At 63.9% G+C, this 15,863-nt stretch overlaps 1 protein-coding gene and 1 non-coding gene across 4 annotated transcripts in view; both read right to left on the bottom strand.

The window, feature by feature from the left end:
- The window catches only part of CHD8 (chromodomain helicase DNA binding protein 8), a 33,162-nt gene that overhangs the window by 5,468 nt on the left and 11,831 nt on the right, over window positions 1-15,863 (bottom strand). For all 3 annotated transcript variants that reach the window (XM_030545738.1, XM_030545739.1, XM_030545737.1), the window contains exons 9-31: window positions 15,696-15,813; window positions 14,031-14,114; window positions 13,553-13,690; window positions 12,401-12,522; window positions 12,031-12,274; window positions 10,663-10,839; window positions 10,325-10,468; window positions 8,682-8,937; window positions 7,618-7,831; window positions 7,190-7,385; window positions 6,586-6,753; window positions 5,423-5,602; window positions 4,979-5,089; window positions 4,267-4,475; window positions 3,576-3,775; window positions 3,330-3,486; window positions 2,630-2,719; window positions 2,351-2,454; window positions 2,034-2,148; window positions 1,421-1,496; window positions 1,115-1,169; window positions 687-891; window positions 269-477 (exon numbers count right to left, since the gene is read on the bottom strand). In XM_030545738.1, the coding sequence (XP_030401598.1) occupies window positions 269-477; window positions 687-891; window positions 1,115-1,169; window positions 1,421-1,496; window positions 2,034-2,148; window positions 2,351-2,454; window positions 2,630-2,719; window positions 3,330-3,486; window positions 3,576-3,775; window positions 4,267-4,475; window positions 4,979-5,089; window positions 5,423-5,602; window positions 6,586-6,753; window positions 7,190-7,385; window positions 7,618-7,831; window positions 8,682-8,937; window positions 10,325-10,468; window positions 10,663-10,839; window positions 12,031-12,274; window positions 12,401-12,522; window positions 13,553-13,690; window positions 14,031-14,114; window positions 15,696-15,813 (3,572 nt within the window). The remainder of the gene's footprint in view (window positions 1-268; window positions 478-686; window positions 892-1,114; window positions 1,170-1,420; window positions 1,497-2,033; window positions 2,149-2,350; window positions 2,455-2,629; window positions 2,720-3,329; window positions 3,487-3,575; window positions 3,776-4,266; window positions 4,476-4,978; window positions 5,090-5,422; window positions 5,603-6,585; window positions 6,754-7,189; window positions 7,386-7,617; window positions 7,832-8,681; window positions 8,938-10,324; window positions 10,469-10,662; window positions 10,840-12,030; window positions 12,275-12,400; window positions 12,523-13,552; window positions 13,691-14,030; window positions 14,115-15,695; window positions 15,814-15,863) is intronic.
- Window positions 1,579-1,682, bottom strand: LOC115642386. The gene has a single exon (XR_003998190.1). It is a non-coding gene; the product is annotated as a small nucleolar RNA U6-53/MBII-28 (small nucleolar RNA).

The raw sequence follows: 15,863 nt of genomic DNA, 5'->3' as shown, positions 1-15,863 counted from the left end.
AGACAGACACACACCATCACTGGCGGCCGGGGGCAGCCGGCACAGACAGACAGACAGACTCACCGTCACGGACAGCCAGCACAGAGACAGACAGACACTCACCATCGCTGGCGGCCGGCAAAGACAGACAGACTCACCGTCACGGACAGCCAGCACAGAGACAGACAGACACACACCATCACTGGCGGCCGGGGGCAGCCGGCACAGACAGACAGACTCACCGTCACGGACGGCCAGCACAGAGACAGACAGACAGACAGACGCTCACCATCGCTGGCGGCCGGGGGCAGCCGGCACACCTGCCGGCACATGGCCACAAACCCATGGAAATACTTGGTGAGGCTTTCGTCTGTCTTGCGGTTGAGGCGGGCCAGCGCCCGGAAGCGGCCCCAGTGGAAACGCAGCGTGTCAGGGTCGTACTCCACCCCGAAACTGGACACCACGCGGTAGAAATCCGATTGCTCCCGACGCGTCCATCTGGGGGCAGGGAACAGGAAAGCCTCAGTGGGCCCATGGAGCTGAGCCAGTCCCTGGGATGATGCACCTCTGCCCCAAGCCCCACCACCCTCACCCCAGATCCCAGAACCAGGCACCCCCATCCTAGAGGCCTGTGGTGGCTCCAGGGTGCGTGTCCCATCTCCACAGCACCTCCTCCCCCCTCCGGCTGCATGCTGCCCTGGTCTCACCGCTGCTGCTTCTCCCGGCGCACCATCTCTTTGAGCTTGCAAGCTGCCTCGCAGCGCCGGCGCCGCCGGTCCCCCCGCTCTGCGGCTTCCATCTTCAGCTGCTCCTGCTTGTAGCTCCGCTGGCAGGCGGTGATGAGGCGCCGCAGGCGGGCCGTGAGTACTGAGCCTGGCGGCCAGAACAGGTGCCCAGGCTGGGCTGGCTGGCCTGCAGGGGGACAACAGGGGTTAGAACCCCCACAGTGCACGGACTCTGCACCCCAACACTCCCCCGGCTGGCCTGCAGGGGGACAACGGGTCAGAGCCCCCCCCCAGTGCACACAGACCCTGCACCCCAAACCCCTCCCAGCCACCCCCAGCCTACATGCTACAGGACAGTGCCTGCTTTAACCCTCTCTGTGCTCCAGCCACCCTCTCCCTCACCCCCTTACCTTCATCCCCATCCACCACTGAGATCTCCTCGTCCAGCAGCATCAGGGGATCACCCTGGGGGTGAGGAAGGAGAGACACACTAAGGACTGGGAGTATTGTGCCCCTCAGCCATTTCACCCACCCCCTTCCCGATACACAGCCTAGTGCCTGCCCCAGACAGGGACAGACGCCCCCAGGAGCCAATGAGGGGGCTGGATTATGGCAGGGGGAGCAGGGGTCTCTGGGGACGGGGAACTCGGTGTGGAGAGGGACCTGAGGGCAGAGGGGGACCCTGGGGTGAGGGGGTGGCCAGGAGTAGCTCTCACCTCGTCGTCCTGCTCCTTGGCTGGCCCGGACAGCGGTTTGTATTCAGGGTCCTCGCAGTCTTTGTCAAACTCCGCCCTGAGGCCCATGGGAAAGGAGGGGTTAGTGACTCGCAGGAACTGCCCCCAGCTGGGCCTCCTCCACAGCCCCTGGGGGGCTGGTGCCTCAGAGCTCCATGAGGAGCAAGTTGAACTCATTCCCTGCCAGCGCAGAGCTAAGTGCTGCTGGGGGGGTCGGTATTAGCATGGCAAGTCGTCACAGGCACGCCCCTCTGCACAGGTTACCCAGGCCCCACCCTGATGGCTGCCACTTCCCCTCTCTACCCGCTTGCCCAGGTCCTGCCCCTAGACCCGTCAGTCACCTAGACCAGGAGTTCTCAAACTGGGGGTCGTGCGAGCTGTCAGTCTTCACCCCCAAACCCTGCTTTGCCTCCAGCATTGATAACAGTGTCAAATACAAAACAGGGTTTTTAATTTACAAGGGGGGTCGCACTCAGAGGTTTGCTGGGAGAAAGGGGTCACCAATACAAAAGTTTGAGACACACTGCCCTGGACAGTCAGTCACCCCGCCCCCATGCCCAGGCCCCGTCCCTACCCTACCCATGACAATCCTCACCCCTCCCCCACATCCAGGCGGTGCTCCGCGGCGATGGCCTTGTCATCGGGGCGCCCGGCCTTCTCCAGGAAGCAGAGAGCGGGGTCAGCTCGCATGGTGTTGTACTTCTCGTAGCCTGGGGGGAGGGGGCACAGGTCAGGGGTCAGCACCCCGCTGTCCTCTCTGTGCACACAGACACACTGGGGCCAGAAACAGCCTTCTCTGGCCCAGCCACTCTGGGCCTGTCCGCTCCCTTCTCATCGCATGCACAATTTACCCTGCCCTGTGCCGCTAACCTAGGGGAGCCGAGTCCCTTACACCCACCCCCACACACGCACCATGCTTGAAGACCCCAATGAGCAGGGACTTGTCGGCCTCAGCGTCCCACCAGCCGGTTGGCACCTCCAGCTGCTCCACCAGCGGGAACCAGATGTCGATCTCACTGAGAGGGGAGAGGGCAGAGAAACAAGTGAGATGCAGGCCCAGACGCAGGGAGGAGAGGGGGCAAGCGACTGGGATGGACTAGGGACAGGGCGGGAGACAGAACAGGCAGCAGTGAGGGGCACGGGGGGGAGAGGTAGTGGAGCACAGTGTGGGAGGGGCAGAAGGTGCATTACCTGGCACCAGCACCAGCCAGCACCTTGCTGGCCTGGTCGCCAATCACCTCCTGGCGCAGGTAGTACAGCATTCGCACTCGCAGCAGCACCCTGGCAGAGACACATCACAGGGTCAGAGAGAGCACTGAGCCCATGCTGGGGAGCAAGAGGCCTGGCCTCATCCTCAGCCAAGGGAGAGCAGCCTGGACCTCTAGTGGGGTGGGCATGTGTGAGCCAGATGCCTGGGCCCTCACTTGTACTAGTGGTGAGTGTGTGCGCGTTGTGGGGAGCCCGGATGCCTGGGTCCCCATACCAGTGGTGAGTGTGTGCGTGTTGTGGGGAGCCCGGACACCTGGGTCCCCTGTACCAGTGGTGGGTGGGTGTGTGTGTAGCCCCGACACCTGGGTCCCTTATTTGTACTACTGGTGAGTGTGTGCGTGTTGTGGGGAGCCCGGACACCTGGGTCCCCTGTACCAGTGGTGGGTGGGTGTGTGTGTAGCCCCGACACCTGGGTCCCTTATTTGTACTACTGGTGAGTGTGTGTGTGTTGTGGGGAGCCCGGATGTCGGGGTCCCCTGTACCAGTGGCATGTATGGGAGGGGTGTTGGGGCAGAGAAGGAGAGCTGGATGTCTGGGTCCCCTGCTTGTACCAGTGTTGAGTGTGTGCGTGTTGGGGGGAGGGGAGGAGGAGGAGAGCAGCCCGGACACCTGGGTCCCTTACTTGTTGCACTGGTGCTTGAGGTGCTTCTTGTAGCTCTCGTCCTGGAAGAGCGTGTCGGGGTTGTACTTGCGGATCCACTCGGCTTTGTGGACATCAAAAGTGCTCTGGGACTTCACCTTCTTGCCCTTACGCCCCCGCGGCACGGGGATTGACAAGCCTGGAGGACAGATGGACAGAGAGGTGAGCCCAGGGCTCCATGGCGCCTCTCTCAGGCAGCTAGGCAAGGAGTGAGCTGGGAACCCTCACCCGAGTGGTTCTGCAGCTCCTTGGCCTTGCCGTTCTCAGCCGGGCTGATCAGGTCCCAGATGAAACCCTTGATGTTCTCGTCACCTCGGTAGTGCAGCAGGCAGTAGACCAGGATGGCGCGGCAGATTGTCTCCACGTCCCGCTCCGACAGGCGCCGCTTAAACCGCCCGTGGGACAGGATCTCTCGCCAGCGGCCCCAGCTGCAGGGAGCTGCACGGGTCAGCGCTGGCCCTGAGACCCCTCCCCCCCGTGTCCCCTGCCACACCAAGCCCTCCCACCAGCACCCGCAGCCCTGGGGGACTGGCTGGTTGAGGGCTGGGCCTGAGATCTCCCCCAGATACACCCCCCGTGTCCCCTGCCACAAGGAACCCAGACATACCAAGCCCTCCCACCAGCACCCGCAGCCCTGGGGGACTGGCTGGTTGAGGGCTGGGCCTGAGATCTCCCCCAGATACACCCCCCGTGTCCCCTGCCACAAGGAACCCAGACATACCAAGCCCTCCCACCGGCACCCGCAGCCCTAGGGACTGCCTGGTTGAGGGCTGGCCCTGAGATCTCCCCCAGATACACTCCCCGTGTCCCCTGCCACAAAGAACCCGGCCATACCAAGCCCTCCCACCAGCACCTGCAGCCCTGGGGGACTGGCTGGTTCAGCGCCAGCCCTGGGAACCCCCCGACAAGCCCTCCTCACCCATAGACCAGCAGGTGCTTCTCCACGCGGAAGCAGTCCGTACGCCCGTATGAGTGGTGCAGGGGGTGGTGGCGGTCATGACGTCTGGAGCGCGGCCGCTCTTCGTCCTCGCTCTCCAGGTCCGAGAACTCCACCAAGTCGTCGTCCTTCAGGGTGCTGAAGTGCCGGGTCTGCTTCCGCACCCGCGGCGTGTCGATCACCAGGTTATTCTGGGAGGGGAGGGACGGTTACACCTAGATTGGGGGTGGGGGGGCACACAGGGAGTGCTGCCAGCCCAGCCCCCAGAACCAGCTCTTGCTGTAGGAGGGCAGCTCTGGGATACGCCCCCCACCCTTCCGCCTAGGAGAACCTCCTGCCGCCCAGACCCCCTCTCCAAAGTGGGTTCCCTTTCAGCACAGGCTGGGGCTTTTGGGGGCACCCAAGGAAGCCTGGGAGTGAGAGCTAGAGCCAGGAAGCTGTGGGGGCTCACAGCACAGCGGGAAGCAGCCTCTCCTCCAGGTAGGGCTCCGACCCGATGTCCATCCACATTACTGGAGCAACAGTGTCTCTGTCTGCCCAGCCTGCCATGGGGATGGGAAGCTCTGGGGTCCCTAGCAACCCCCTCCCCCACCCGATGCTCTTCAGCCCCTCCCCCCACAGCTGAAGAGGGCATGTTCCCCACCCCCAACACCCGTGTCCCATGCCCCCTTGTGCCCACTCCTCCCACCCTGACCTTGCTGTTGAGAAGGTCCAGGTCCAGGTCCGCTTTCTTGGCCCATTTCTGCCAGAAGTTGGGGTCATCCAGGGCGATATCTGTGCGGTTCTCCGAGGCCACGAAGCTCGCCTGGTGGAGGCAGCCAGGAGTTTAGTAGTGGGGTGGGGGGAGAGCAGGGGGGAAGAGGGTAGGCGGAGGGGGCGGTGCCCCTGGATCTCCAAGCTACAGTGCGCCATATGTCTAGCCATCCCATTTGTCCCTCCGCACTTCCATTCCCCACCCACAGGCTGACCTCTAAGTGTGTCCATCTGTCCCTCCCACCAGGATACAGGTGAGCCATGGCCCCGCAGGGCAGTGGGGAGGCAGATCTGGACCATGGTGAAGGGGGAGCTCCTGCGCTCTCTCCAGAGTGGGGGTTGGGGGCATCTGCAGGAGGAATCTGTGTGGGGCAACCAGGGGTACCTTGGCGAAGGTGGAGCCCTTTCCCTCACTCTCAATGGTGATAGTGGTCGTACGGCGCAGCAGGATCTGGTCAATATCCTCCTCGCAGAACTTGGAGCCCTCATCGTCCTCCTCCATGATGGCAGCGTAGGCCCCCTTGCGCAGCAGGTCCTCGATCTCCTTCTTTGAGAACTGCTGGATCTGGGGAGGGGGACAACACACCGTTCCCACAGGTACCCCCAATGTCACAGCAACCCCCAGCCCCCCGGATCCTCCTCCTCACCATTCCACCACCCCAGCCCATGGGCACCCCAATGTCACAGCAACCCCCAGCCCCCCGGATCCTCCTCCCCACCATGCCACCACCCCAGCCAACGAGCACCCCAATGTCACAGCAACCCCCAGCCCCCCGGATCCTCCTTCCCATCATGTCACCACCCCAGCCCACGGGTACCCCAATGTCACAGCCCTCCAGCCCCAGGTACCTCCTCCCCACCATGCCACCAACCCAGCCCACAGGTACCCCAATGTCACTGCCCCCCGGAACCTCCTCCCCGCCACGCTACCACCCTAGCCCATGGGCATCCCAATGTCACTGCACCCCCCAGCCCCACCGGAACCGCCTCCTCATCATGCCACCACCCCAGCCCACAGGTACCCCCAACATCACAGCCCCCCCCCCCCAAGGAGCCACCTCCCCACCATGCCACCCCCCCAGCCCACGGGTACCCCAATGTCACAGCCCCCCCAGAACCTCCTCCTCATGCCACCACCCCAGCCCACAGGTACCCCAATGTGACAGCCCCCCCAGAACCTCCTCCTCATGCCACCACTCCAGCCCACGGGTACCCCAATGTCACAGCACCCCCAGGTCCCTGGAACCACGTCACCACCATGGCATCACTGTGCCCCAACGTCCCAGACCCCCCAATCGTCCTCCCCACCATGCCACCACCCTAGCCCACGGGTACCCCCAATGTCACAGCCCCCTGGAACCTCCTCCCCACCATGCCACCAACCCAGCCCACGGGTACCCCAATGTCACAACCCCCCCAAAATCACCTCCCCACCATGCCACCACCCCAGCCCATGGGTACCCGAACGTCACAGACTCCCAGCAGCCCACCACCCCCTCTTCCTGGGGCTGGATTGGAGCCATGCCACGGCTCCCCGCGCGCGCTCACCCTGGCGATGCTGCCCTCGCGCCCATTCATGGACTGCAGCACAGCCTTGTCCAGCCCCAGCTTGAGGCTGGCCTTGTCGAACATCTCGCGCTCGTAGGAGTTGCGGGTGATGAGGCGATAGACCTTCACCGCCTTGCTCTGCCCGATCCGGTGGCAGCGCGCCTGTGCCTGGGGAGACAGGGGCATCAGGGTGCTCGGTGCATTGGGTGGGGGGAGGAGCTGGTGCCTGGGGTGCAGGACCCAGAGTGTGCTGAGGGACAGTGATTGCTGGGCCTGGGAAGTGCATGGGGGTAGGACAGCCCCAGGGGATGCTCAGGGATGGGGCAGGCTTGTGGGGTAAGAGAACACTCAGGGACCCCAGAAAGTGCTCTGCGGACGGGGAGCCCTGGAGAGAGGACGATGACGCTGCAAGGAGTACAGGAAGAGAAGGGCATGACCCCCTCGTCAGCTCTTGGAGGCAGTACACAATGGGGAAAGGGTGTGGGGCAGGGGAGGGTCCCCGGTACCTGCAGGTCATTCTGGGGGTTCCAGGCCGAGACAAAGATGATGCAGGAGTTGGGGGTGGGAAGGGGCTTTGAGGGGAGCTGTAGGGGGTCCCTGGTACCTGCAGGTCGTTCTGGGGATTCCAGTCCGAGTCGAAGATGATGCAGGTGTCGGCTGCGGTGAGGTTGATACCCAGGCCGCCCGCTCGGGTGCAGAGCAGGAAGACGAAGCGGTCCGAGTCAGGCTTGCTGAAGCGGTCGATGGCGGCCTGCCGCAGGTTCCCCCGCACCCGTCCGTCAATCCGCTCGTACAGGTACCTGCGAGGGAGGGGCCAGCACCGTGTTTATGTAGGGCCTAGTGATGGAACTCTATGCCCCGCTGCACTATCACTAGCCCCGTACACCTCTTCCAATCTACCACAGCCTGTGTGGATGTATGCCCTACAGCAGAGCTAAGGTCACCCCCCCACCACAGATCCCAACCCCTGCCGGGGGGAGGGGCGGGGAGCATCTGTTCAGACACAGGCCCTGGAATAGCAGGTGCCCTCACCGCCTCTGGATGAGGTAGTCCTCCAGGATGTCGAGGCAGCGCACCATCTGTGAGAAGATCAGCACCTTGTGGCCGCCCGCCTTGAGCTTGGGCAGCAACTTGTCAATAAGCACCAGCTTGCCGGCCGAGCGCACCATGGCCTGGAGGTGCAGGTCATGGGGCACGTAGTGCGGGCAGGAGTCCCGGAACTCAGCCAGGATCTTCTCCTCTGCGCCTGACGGAGAAAGAACAGATGGCCGCGTTAGCCTGGGGCCCTGCGTTCCCCCCACCTGGCCCCACTGAGATGCCCTCATTGAGGGGACAGGTGCAGGAGGCAAGGGGGCAGCACTGCCTGAGGGGAGAGCCCCTGCCTGGCCCTGCTGAGATGCCCCCGTTGCAGGGACGGGCGCCAGCGGGAAGGCGGCAGCGCTGCCCAAGGGGAGAGTCCCCCACCCGGCCGCAGTGAGATGCCCCCATTGCAGGTGCCGATGGCAAGGGGGCAGCACTGCCCAAGGGGAGAGCCCCGCCTGGCCCAGCTGAGATGCCCCCATTGGAGAGAAAGGCGCCGGTGGCGAGGGGGCAGCGCTGCCCGAGGGGAGAGCCCCCCACCCGGCCGCAGTGAGATGCCCCCATTGCAGGCGCCGGTGGCGAGGGGGCAGCGCTGCCCGAGGGGAGAGCCCCGCCTGGCCCTGCTGAGATGCCCCCATTGCAGGGACAGGTGCCGGCAGTGACGGGCCAGCGCTGTCCAAGGGGAGAGCCCCCTGCCTGGCCCTGCTGAGATGCCCCCATTGCAGGGACGGGTGCCGGCGGCGAGGGGGCAGCGCTGCTCGAGGGGAGCTGCAGGGACAGGCGCCGGTGGCGAGGGGGCAGCCCCCCGCCTGGCCCTGCTGAGATGCCCCCATTGCAGGGACGGGTGCCGGCGGTGAGGGGGCAACGCTGCTCGAGGGGAGCTGCAGGGACAGGCGCCGGTGGCGAGGGGGCAGCCCCCCGCCTGGCCCTGCTGAGATGCCCCCATTACAGGGACGGGCGCCAGCAGCGAGGAGCCAGCGCTGCCCAAGGGGAGAGCCCCCCACCCGGCCCCTCACCGTTGATGAGATAGGGGTGGTTGCAGCACTTGCGCAGCTCCATCATGGTGTTGAGCAGGTTGGGCATGTTGGTGTGCCCCGCTCCCTTGGACAGGAAGGAGAAATTCTTCTCCAGGATGGCCCGGTAGTACTTCTTCTGGATGTTGGTCAGCTCCACTTCGATGATGGTCTCTTGCTTGGGCGCCAGGTTCTTCTCTACATCCTCCTTCAGCCGCCGCAACATCATGGGTTTCAGGATGGCCTGGAGTTTCTGCACCTGGGAGCAGGGCTGGAGCAGTCAGCACTGGGGCGGTGGGGCTGGGAACACGCCCTCAGGGCGGAGGGAGGAGGTCTGCACATGTGGGAGGAGCCAGGGGGCTGCGGTCTGGGATGAGTGTTGTGAACAGGAGACAGAGAACAGGCGTGTGCGGGGTAGACAAGGGGCTTGGGGCGTGTGTGCGGTGCGGTGCGGTGTGGGACAAGGTGCATGGACGGGAGTCGAGGAGCTCATGGTGCGCAGGCAGGAGGGCAGGGGACAAGGGGTTCGGGGAGGGTGGGGCGGTGGGGCGCAGAGGGGCTTGGGGAGAGGAGGGCAGGGCGGTGGGGTGTAGATGGTGGGGACGAGGTGCTTGGGGAGGGCAGGTCACGCAGGATGAGGCATTTGGGGAGGGTGGAGGAAGGGGCGTGGGGAGGGCAGGTGCGGATGGCAGGGGACAAGGGGCTCAGGAAGGGCAGGGTGGTGGGGCAGGGGACGAGGGGCGCGCGGAGGGCAAGGCGGTGGGGCAGGCAGGTGCGGATGGCGGAGGATGAGGGGCTCGGGGAGGGCAGGGTGGTGAGCAGAACGGCTCGGGGTGGGCAGGGGGGTGGGGCGCAGAGGGCAGGGGACAAGAGGCTCAGGGAGAGCAGGGCAATGGGGTGGGGAAGGCGGAGGACGAGCGGCACGGACAAGGGGCATGGGGAGGGCAGTGGGGCAGGCAGGTGCAGATGGCAGGGGACGAGGGGCTCAGAGAGGGAAGGGCGGTGGGGTGCGGACGAGGGGCTCAGGGAGGGCAGGGCGGTGGGGCAGTCAGGTGTGGATGGCGGGGGACAAGGGGCTCGGGGAGGGGAGGGGAGGGGAGGGCAGGGCAGGGGGGTGCAGACGAGGGGCGTGGGGAAGGCAGGGGGTGGGGCGGGCAGGTGTGTATTGTGGGGGACAAGGAGCTCTGGGAGGGCAGGGCAGGGCAGTGGGGCGGGCAGGTGTGGATTGCGGGGGTGAGGGACGGGCAAGGCAGGGGGGCGCAGAGAGGACAGGGCGGTGGGGCGAGCAGGTGTGGATGGTGGGGGACGAGGGGCTCTGGGAGGGCAGGGCAGGGCGGGGGGTGCAGACGAGGGGCGTGGGGAAGGCAGGGGGTGGGGCGGGCAGGTGTGTATTGCGGGGGACAAGGGGCTCGGGCAGGGCAGGGCAGGGCAGGGCAGTGGGGCGGGCAGGTATGGATGGCGGGGGATGAGGGGCTCAGGGAGGGCAGTGGGTCGCGGAGGAGGGTCGCAGGGAGGGCAGAGCGGTAGGGCGGGCAGGTGTGAATTGCGGGGGGTGCGGAGGAGGGGCTCGGGGAGGGCAGGGCAGTGGGGTGCAGACGACGGAGTGGGACAAGGCACGTGGATGGGGGACGCCCGCCCGCCCTTACCTGCTCCTCTGTCTTGAGGTCCCCGAAGTCCTTTAGGAACTCGGCCTCGGAGGGGAACTGCGAGGGCTCCAGGAAGTGCAGCAGGCTGAACAGCTCCTCTACCGTGTTCTGCAGCGGGGTGCCCGTCAGCAGCACCTTGTGCTCCTGGCATAGTATAGGGTGTCAGGGGGCGGCCCCATGCTACCCCTCCTCCAAAGAGCCCCCTGACCCCTTACAGCCAGGGCCCCAATACCTCCACTCAGGGCCCAGCACAGGGTGGGAAGCCCCCAGCTGAGCTCCATCACAACCACCCTTCCCCTCCCACCTCCCAGACACCTGCGGGCCCCCAGGTCTCCCACCAGGTCCATGTGCTTGAGGCTGTCCAGCAGCTTGCAGTTGCGGTTCTTGAGCCGGTGGGCCTCGTCGATGATGACACAGCGCCACTCGATCTCCCGCAGCTCAGGGCAGTCCGACAGGATCATCTCGAAAGTGGTGATCAGCGCGTCAAACTTGTAGGCGCCGGGGATCAGCCGGCCCTGGAGGGGGGCAAGGTCAATCAGACAATGGGGGTGGCGTGGGGTGCCACATTGGGAACCAGCACAGCAAGGAACAGCCTTCCCACAACGTGCCAGGGCAGGATACAAACCTCCTTGGGCTGTGAGACCCTCTCCCCAAACCCTTCCTACCTCTCCCTGCCCCTGTACCCCCGAGATCTGCGCCCTTCCCTGAGCCTGGCCTGCTGGGACCCATGCTCCTCGCCCAGGAGACCTTGCATTCCTGCAGCACATGTGCATGGACGTCCATGCCCCCGCGGGCCTGCCCCTCCCGTTCCTGCAGTACACGCGCCCGTGTCCGTGTCCACGCCCCCGTGGGTCTGCCCCTCCCGTCCCTGCTGTACACGCGCCCGTGTCTGTGTCCACGCCCCGGCGGGCCTGCCCCTCCTGTCCCTGCGTTACATGCGCCCGTGTCCACGCCCCCACGGGCCTGCCCCTCCCGTCCCTGCGTTACACGCGCCCGTGTCCACGTCCCCACGGGCCTGCCCCTCCCATCCCTGCGGTACACGTGCCTGTTTCTGTGTCCACGCCCCCGTGCATCTGCCCCTCCCCCCATACCCAGGAGTCCTTGCAGTACATGTGCCCGTGTCCGGGTCCACGCCCCCGCGGGCCTGCCCCTCCCGTCCCTGCAGTACACGCGCCCGTGTCCGTGTCCACGCCCCCGTGCATCTGCCCCTCCCCCCATACCCAGGAGTCCTTGCAGTACACGTGCCCGTGTCCGGGTCCACGCCCCCGCGGGCCTGCCCCTCCCGTCCCTGCAGTACACGCGCCTGTGTCCGTGTCCACGCCCCCGCGGTACACACGCCTGTGTCCGTGTTCACGCCCCCATAGGCCTTCCTCTCCCGTCCCTGGGGTACATGCGCCTGTGTCCGTGTCCACGCCCCCGCAGGCCTGCCCCTCCCTCCCTGCAGTACACGCGCCTGTGTCCGTGTCCACGCCCCCGTGCGTCTGCCCCTCCTGTCCCTGTGGTACACACACCTGTGTCAGTGTCCATGCCCCCGTGCGTCTGCCCCTCCTGTCCCTGTGGTACACACACCTGTGTCAGTGTCCATGCCCCCGTGCGTCTGCCCCTCCCCCTGTACCCAAGAGTCCCTGCAGTACACACGCATGTATCAGTGTCCACGCCCCTGTGCCCATGTCCACGCCCCCGTGCGTCTGCCCCTCCCCCCATACCCGGGAGTCCTTGCAGTACATCTCGTACTGCTGGATCATCTGGCGGGAGGCCAGGCTGCCATGGTAGACAATGCTGTTCATCTCGGTCCACGTGTTGAACTCGCGCTCCCAGTTGGTGATGGTGGAGAGGGGAGCAATGACCAGGAACGGGCCTCGGATGCCCACATTATAAACCTCTTGCAGGAAGGCAATCGACTGGATGGTCTTCCCTAGCCCCATCTCATCTGCCAGGATGCAGTTCTGCCTGTGGGGGGAGAAATGGGGGTCAGCTTTCCCCCCCAGCCCAGTCCCTCTGCCAGGCTGCAGTTCTGCCAGCTGAGTGGGAGACAGAGCTAACCCCAGCCTCACCTGCCCCCCAGACCCAGCTCACCTGTTGTACCAGTTGAAGAGCAGCCAATTGACCCCCTCCAGCTGATACTCCCGCAGCTGGTTGCGGTTCTTGTACTCGTGGGAGAGCTCCAGTTTCTTCCAGGAGATGGCCTGGGGGCGGGCCTGGGGGGGCAGGGGGGACACCATCAGCATGGCGGAAAGAAGTCCCCCTTACACCAGCAACGGTGGAGAGGGGGCTGCACGGAGGGGAGATAGGCGCTGTCACTCACCATGCCTAGGCATTCCAGGTGCCTGACCTGCTGCTTTTGGGATGGGAGGTAGCTTGGGGGGAGGGGTGATGGCAGAGCCAACTTTGGATGGGGGCTGGGGGGGAGAGGCAGGATGGGGGCTGTCACTCACCATTCATTTAAGCAGGGTGGCTGGTGGGTGGAGCCAGGGTAGGGGGTGGAGCCACAGCTGTTACTCCTCCTGCCTCTGAGCTCAGGGCCTGGATGCACTTGGGCTGAGGGGGCGGAGCCGGTGTCTGATGGGGTGGAGCTGGGGGCTGTCACTCATCACACATTTAGCTCAGGGTTGAGTTGCCAGGCTTCCGCTTTCAGAGTGGAATGCCCGGTTGAAAAGGGACCCTGGTGGCTTCAGTCAGCACCGCTGACCGGCCATTAAAAAAGTCTGGTTGGCTGGCTCCTAGGCGGAGGGACAGCCATGGTGGCTCCATGCACTGCCACCGCCCCAGCTCCAGAGCTCCCATTGGCTGTAACTGCAGCCAACGGGAGCTGCAGGGGCGGTGCCTGCGGGTGTGAGCAGCATGCAGAGCCATCTGGCTGCCCCAGGCCTAGGAGCTGGACAGGCCACTTGTTTCTGGGAGTCACCTGATGTAAGCGCTGCCTGGAGACCATGCCCTGAACCCCTGCCCCAGGTCAGAGCCCCCTTCCGCACCCAGAACCTCTCATTTCTGACCCCACCCCACAGCCCACACCCCCAGCCACAGCCCTCACCCCCCCGCCCTGCATCCCAACCCCCTGTCCCAGCACAGTGAAATGAATGAGGGTAGGGGAGGGAGGGAGGGAGTGAGTGAGTGAGTGGATGGGGCCTTGGAGAAGGGGCAGGGCAAGGGTGTTCAGTTATGTATGATTAGAAAATTGGCAGCCCTAGTGCTGCGACTGTGGGGGCAGAGCCAAAGACTGTCACTCACCACGCGTTTGAGCTCAGGGTGCCGGGCCTGGATGCGTTTGAACTCACGGACCTTCCCCTCGTCCACATCTTCCTTGAGCTCCCAGGTGCTGTCCTCATAAGGCAGGGAGCACCACTTCACTAGGTAATAGATCACGGGCTGCGGGGCCAGGGACAGGCCCATGATCACAAGGAGCTCCCATAGCTCATCCCCTACCCCATGGAGAGTGTCAGCTCTCTCCAACCAGGTCAGGGCCATGTGCTGGGAGGGGAAAACTGTGGGGAGGTCGCCACTGGTGCCTGTTCCCAGTTCCCAACCCCATCCCCAGAGTGAGTTCCCAGGGAGCTTCATGCCAAGCCCCAATAGCCCCCCATAAATCAGGGAGTTTTGCAGCCCCAGAGCCTTGGCCTCTGCCCCAGACCCCACTTCCTCCCCACACCTCACTGTCCCAGTTTCCCCTTCCCCCACTCAGTTAAACTCTCCACCCCACTCTGGTCACCTCTCCGTTGTCCTTATCGACGCTGTGAGACTCATCCAGGATCCGGTCGACCTCCACATAGTCAGGGTTAAAAGGCTCCTCATCCTGGGGAGGAGACGTATATAACTCGCCTTGCCCTGTCCCCAGTCTCCCTGACGGCTGACACTCACCCACAGCCCCCGTCCTGGCTGGGGACCCCCAGCTCCCACCCTCCCAGTCCTCTGCTGCTACAGGGAAGGAGCCAATCCCATGGCCACAGTGCCAAAGGGACCCCTGGGTGCCAATGGGCAGAGGGCATGGCGGGCAGAGGGCTTCACAGGGCCTCCTAGGTCGATAAGGTGTGTCAGAGCTCACCAAAGGGTGTCAAGTGAGGTCTGTACTGTGAGCTGGCAGTCCACTGGCCACCACTCCTCGGGAAACACACGTACAGAGAACATTTATGGAGTTCCAGGTCTGTGCTGGAAATTATGTTCTTAAGGGTTTCGAGTTAGGGTGGCAACACCCTCGGAAACGCTGCTTTCAGGCCAGCGGGACCAGACACTTCTCAAATACTCAAGAGACTTTAAGGCCAGGAGGGACCATCTTGACTGTCTAGTCTGCCCTCCTGCACATCGCAGGCCCCGGACCGTCACCCACTCCTGTAACAGACCCCTCACCTCTGGCAGAATTACTGACGTTCTCAAACTATGGTTTAAAACTTCAAGTTACAGAGAATCCGCCACTGACACTAGTGTAAACCTGCAAGTGCCCCAGGCCGCAGAGGAAGGTGAAAACCCCCCAGGGTGTGTCTGTCTGGCCATGTGGTGCACCTATCTGCATAGCGAGCCACAGGCTATGGAAGAGATTGTTGCATCTACAGGAATGACAGACAGCGGGGGTGTCCTGTAGAGAAAGAACAGCCAAGAATTTCTGCTGTACCTCAGAGTGCAAAGTGATGCACGCTAGCACCTTCACCTGGGAGGCAGCCAGCCTGGCGCAAAGTGCGGCAAAGAATCTGGGTGAGCAGTACTCATCAAGACAGGAGAGTCTCTAGCACAGTCAGTCCAGGCTCTGGAATGGGTGGTGGTGTTTCATTTCCTAGCAACCCTCTCTTTCCAATACTTTACTTACTGCAGCTGGAATCTCTATGCTTCGTTAATGAAACTCTATTCTCGTTTTCACTACTAACCAGAGATTCTCATCCTAGTTACCATTGTGGGCTGCACATGTAGCTCTGTTTGTTACATAGGCTGCTGCCCACCCCCCCCCCCAATAGATACACTACCTGTATGGCCCTGAGGGCGTCACACGGGCCACAGCTGCGTGCTGACTGGGCCGCAGGCTGACTGGGCCGCAGGCTGAGAACCGCAGCTCTAAATGTATCCAAGTGCTATGCTGAGGGAGTGGTGATCTGAGGGTGTCCTGCCTCTTTGGGAATAGCTAGTCTACGGATGCTGCGAGCGGCCAGGAGAGGCATGCAGGGCCCAGGAGCTGGGGCGTGTCAATCGCTAACTGATAGAGTAATAGTGGGGCAGGGGAGACCCAGGGGGACAGTGCTTGTGTTGCCCATGGAGTTGGGGTGCTGGGTTGCCCTCATGCTCAGGACAGGGGGTAGTGAGGGGCCTCACAGCCTTAGGTACCCCCAGGAAGTGTCACTGCTGCCCAGACCCTGTGGTCCCCCCATGGTTTATGCCCACCCCCCGGTACCTCGTGGAAGAAGTGCCTCATCTGGGTCATCTTGGTCTTGAAGCGTTTGAGTTTCTGGTGGATTCGCTTGTCCTTCTCCAGCTGGGAAATGGTGGCCCATTCACAGTGCAAATATGAGCTGGAGGAAGGGCAGAGGGGTTAGACAGACAGACAAATGGACAGACACGG

The sequence above is a fragment of the Gopherus evgoodei genome, unplaced genomic scaffold (genome assembly GCF_007399415.2).
Source record: "Gopherus evgoodei ecotype Sinaloan lineage unplaced genomic scaffold, rGopEvg1_v1.p scaffold_39_arrow_ctg1, whole genome shotgun sequence".
NCBI classification, from domain to species: domain Eukaryota; kingdom Metazoa; phylum Chordata; order Testudines; family Testudinidae; genus Gopherus; species Gopherus evgoodei.
Note: the sequence above shows the minus strand (reverse complement) of the source record. Positions and strands in the feature narration are given on the sequence as shown.